Source organism: Elephantulus edwardii, unplaced genomic scaffold (assembly GCF_000299155.1).
Source record: "Elephantulus edwardii isolate Elephantulus edwardi_28Jun2011 unplaced genomic scaffold, EleEdw1.0 scaffold00042, whole genome shotgun sequence".
Lineage (NCBI taxonomy): Eukaryota > Metazoa > Chordata > Mammalia > Macroscelidea > Macroscelididae > Elephantulus > Elephantulus edwardii.
In genome coordinates this window covers 3,344,009-3,348,145 of record NW_006399792.1, presented here as the reverse complement: position 1 = coordinate 3,348,145, position 4,137 = coordinate 3,344,009, and the positions used below count along the sequence as shown (strand labels likewise).

Genomic DNA, 4,137 nt, shown 5'->3' with positions numbered 1-4,137 from the left:
CATTAAACCAATTAACCATTTGAATGAATCAGTCTTTTAAGTAGTAGTGTCCTCAAAAGGCAATAGCAGGAGTGGTTGTGGTTCCAAATAGACTCTATTGCTTGAAAAAAGAGAGCGCTTCCCTATGGTAGGTATTTAAGGCATTTTTCAGAGCACTCTTGCTTGCTCTATTTTTGTTGGGATTCCATTTGTCAGTCACATCACACCCATCGACCATCCAATCCATGCATTTCTTTCCTCCTGGTGAAATATCACCACACTGGTGAGCACCAAAATGGCTAGAGTGCAGATAACTGTGACAGATGCTTCACGAAAGTGAAGAAGAAGGGAAGCCTGTGGCTGGTACCTATTATTGCTGTGAAGTCACCCTGGCATGGCCGTGTATATAACCGAGATGTTTCACAGTACCTCCATTAAGTGCTCGGGAAAGCACGTGCATTCAATTTGAGATCAATTCACGTGATTCTGCTACACATGCTTCATGGCTTTTAAGACAAACTCATATTGCTAAAGCTATTTAGTAGCAGTAACTTATTGGCAGAGTTATTGCTGTCACATTTACTGCTATTACAAAACGCAGATGATCAGCCCTTCTTGGATTGGTCAAGGTTGTGAAAGTAAAACGACTAAGTATGAAACATCAACTTTACTATATGGAGTCAAGGAAGCCACTGAGGGATAAGAAGAATGTCTGTGGAGATGTTGGTAATACATGTGACACAAAGGATCACCCTGTGCTTCCTGCTGGGTGAGGGTTGGGTCTATTAATTAAGTTATTAATTTTTTTCCCCCAGAAGAGCAAAATACGATTTCTTCTCAAAATAGAATCTTGGTAGGGTAGATCCTGGGGGGAAACACACTGATGAGAAACACAAGCTACAATCTGAAAGGAGTCTAGCTAGGCTCTTTTTCTGGTAAGGAGGCGGTTCAACTCTGTTACAAGGAGGGATTCTTGACACCATCGATAAGCACAGAGAGCCTCCTTTATCTCCTGCCACTGCCTCCCATAGCCTCCTACTGTGACACATAATTTGGAAATGACAAATGATGTCTATTCTAAAAATGGGTATCGGTGTCTTCTAATATCTGGGCAATCACCTCTTTTAGGTCTCAGTCCATACTGCAACACTACGCTCTAATTTCTCCTACCTCTTCACTGTCAGAGCAAAAAAGCTCTCAGCTTCAGTCACACCTTCTTCCTTCTAAAGGCCAAACCACCTCACACCTGAAAACTATGATCCGCCCCTCCCCCCCACCCACTATCCATAAGCATCACATATGTTCTTTCTACACATTGGTATACAGGTGCCATTTAATCAGTTCAAATTCGGAAGCTACATCTTCAAGGGTCTGAGAGATCTCACTCCCTCCCTCCCCCTTGTTTCCCCCTTTACATGTTTTCTTATAAGACATACAGCTTAATCGATTAACAAACTAAACAGCTTATATACTGGCAATATATTACAGATGGGTTTAATGTCAGAGTAATAGATCACATGAAATGGACCATGTGGTACCCCAGTGCATGGTGTCTTGGTACAGCCCTGAGGACACTGACAGTAGCATCTCTAAGTAAGTAGTGCTGTATGAATACAGACACATGCGGATCTGTATCTACATCCATCTGACTAGGCCAAGAGGAGCAGGTAGATGCAAGATAGAGAAACACACATGCTGGATGGGCCACTGCACACCTTGTCATGCCATTTAAAAGGGCAGGTACAGGTAATTGGTTTTTCAGCCATTAAATTCACACTTTATGAAAAAGGCTTCTCTAACCATATTTGATTTGCTTTCTGGTAGTAAGCATCATTGGAAAAAGACCAAAAGCAAGAGCAACTAGAAGGTAAGTATACATTTGAGCTTAGCTGCGATACAGAACTCTGGAGAAGCAGGCTGAAAGATTTGTTTTGATTTTAGGTTTTGATTTTCTCCCTTGCCATTTTCTTGTCATCATGTGTCTACTTTTGCATGTGTGCGTGCGTGCGTGTCTGCATGTGTGTGTGGGGTGTGTGCGTGTGTGTGTGTGTGTGTGTTCCATCGCATCATCTCCTGAAGAACGCTGGGTTTCGCAGGCAGGCGGCTAGTCACCTGCAACAACCCAGGGGTCCTGCCGAGGCTTCCAGGCTGCTGTCAGTGTCAGATGCCAGGGTCTGGTCGGTGGACATGGAGGAGATGTCGTTGACGGACGAGGATGGAGGGAGACTCTCACTGCTGTTCACTGCTGCACCTGTGCTAAGAAAATGAAGACCAACATGACTAAATCTGGAACTTCTCCAAGCTCAAGGTCACATACTAGGCAAGGACGTACAAATACAAAAATCCATGCCCAATTCGTCATCCATTAAACAAATCTGCAGAGAACAACAGCTACTGGACATTATATTACTGTTGTTTGCTAATAAGTCGAGCATGACTCATAGCGACCCTTTGAACAAAAGGCCTTTCTATAACCATCCTCATTTATCAAAGTCCATAGTTTCCAGAGGCATGCTATTTAGGAAGTGGATGCCACTCAAATACTTAATAATGCAGTCATGTGGTTGACAGGTGAGTAGAGTGGGTATCCAATCTTGCTTTATATCACCTATGATGATTTTTAATAATGCCAGTTATAACCTCTCACCCCCAACTGCACTATTATGATGTAATTGCCCCTGGAGTTGAGAAGGGTGTCAAGGCATCTGCATTTTTCAAAAGTTTCAACAGAGTCTATAGACATGAGTTGAAGGCCCTCAACTTATGGAAAAGGCAACGAGGTATTTGGAGTTCTTGAGATATATAAATGTTAATACACTTGGCCGCTTTCTGAAAGTTTTGAGGTTTTTTATTTCACTGAAGGTTACCTGGGAAGAAAGGCCTAGTGATCCACTTCTATTTCTAACTCTGATCCTATGATGTACAGTTTTAGTCTGACATATGTGACACTAGTCACTAGGAACCCTGGTGGTCTAGTAATAAGGAACCACACTGCCAACTAAAAGGCACACAGTTCGAATCCACCAGCTGCTCTGGTGATGGGCAACCAACCTCCTACCCTGTGATTTACTGTATCTGAATAACCACTGGAGGGTCACTTGGCAACCTATAACAGCAACTACAATTGGTTAGAAAGAATAAGTGATAACTAGTTATGGAATAAGTGAAGTGAACAAAACCTTTTCCTACAGAACTTTCTTTGCCTGGATTATCCCAACACTGCGGGGGAGTTTTAAAGCAAGGTATATTGAGTAAATCCTTTTCATTTTCATTGTCATTGATTCAGAACTGACTCAGAGCTGATCCTTCTTCACCTTGTGTATCATTGAATTGGATCCGACTGGCACAGGAGGAGATTGTCCGTTGTCCTTCAGCAGAGGATCTGGTGGATTGGAAATGAGTGCCTTTGGGATTGCAGCACAGCTTCTTGCCACTAGGCCATTAGAACTCCCTTCCCACTGTGTTTTGAAGGCTCTATATCACATAGGAGGTATCTATCTTTCTCCTACAGAATAGCTAGTATAATACCATATAATCAACAGTGTGATATGAAACCTAAATCTGTATCAGAAAGGCAACTCCCTAGATTGAGGTATGAAGTTGAAGACTGAGCTCACATCTGGATGTGTGTTGACATTCTAGCTGACTTGCTTATATGGGCATCCATTTCTAAGAACTCTGAATTACTAATTTAGTGAGATAAAACCCTCATATTTGCTATCCAGGAGTATACAAATATTGAAATTCTCAGAAGAAGCTTGTCAGGGTAGTCATTTACTTAGTACTTGCTAAGTCATCACAACTTTGGGAACAACAAAGGAAAGAAGAGCCAGAGAGTTGCATTGCTAAATATAGCGAAGGTCTGAAGACAGTCAGTACACATTTTATCTTTGTTTTTACATGCATAAGCAGTCTAAATGGTGAAATGCATGCTTTGTGAAATATGACTCTACCATTGAAAGACATGTAATAAAATCACCTAATAAAATAACAGATGAGATATTCTCATGAAAATGATACCTTATTTGGGCATGTCACTCCTGCTTCCAAACCTGTCATAGTATGCTATTTTTTAAATTTTTTTAAATTTTTATTTATTTATTTTTATTTCAATGAACATCTACAGAGATTTTGGAATTCCATTTATTCATTGTTGCA

The 4,137-nt window shown here is 41.2% G+C and overlaps 1 protein-coding gene across 6 annotated transcripts in view; it reads right to left on the bottom strand.

Annotated features, from left to right (window-relative positions):
* Window positions 1-1,294: 1,294 nt before the first annotated feature.
* MAPK10 (mitogen-activated protein kinase 10) overlaps window positions 1,295-4,137 on the bottom strand; it is a 487,811-nt gene continuing 484,968 nt past the window's right edge. For 2 of the 6 annotated variants that reach the window (XM_006885244.1, XM_006885248.1), the window contains one exon: window positions 1,295-2,230. In XM_006885244.1, the coding sequence (XP_006885306.1) occupies window positions 2,088-2,230 (143 nt within the window). In that variant the 3' untranslated portion in view covers window positions 1,295-2,087. Of the gene's footprint in view, window positions 2,236-4,137 lie in introns of all 6 variants that reach the window. The other 4 variants (XM_006885246.1, XM_006885245.1, XM_006885247.1 and 1 more) reach the window with 3 other exon arrangements.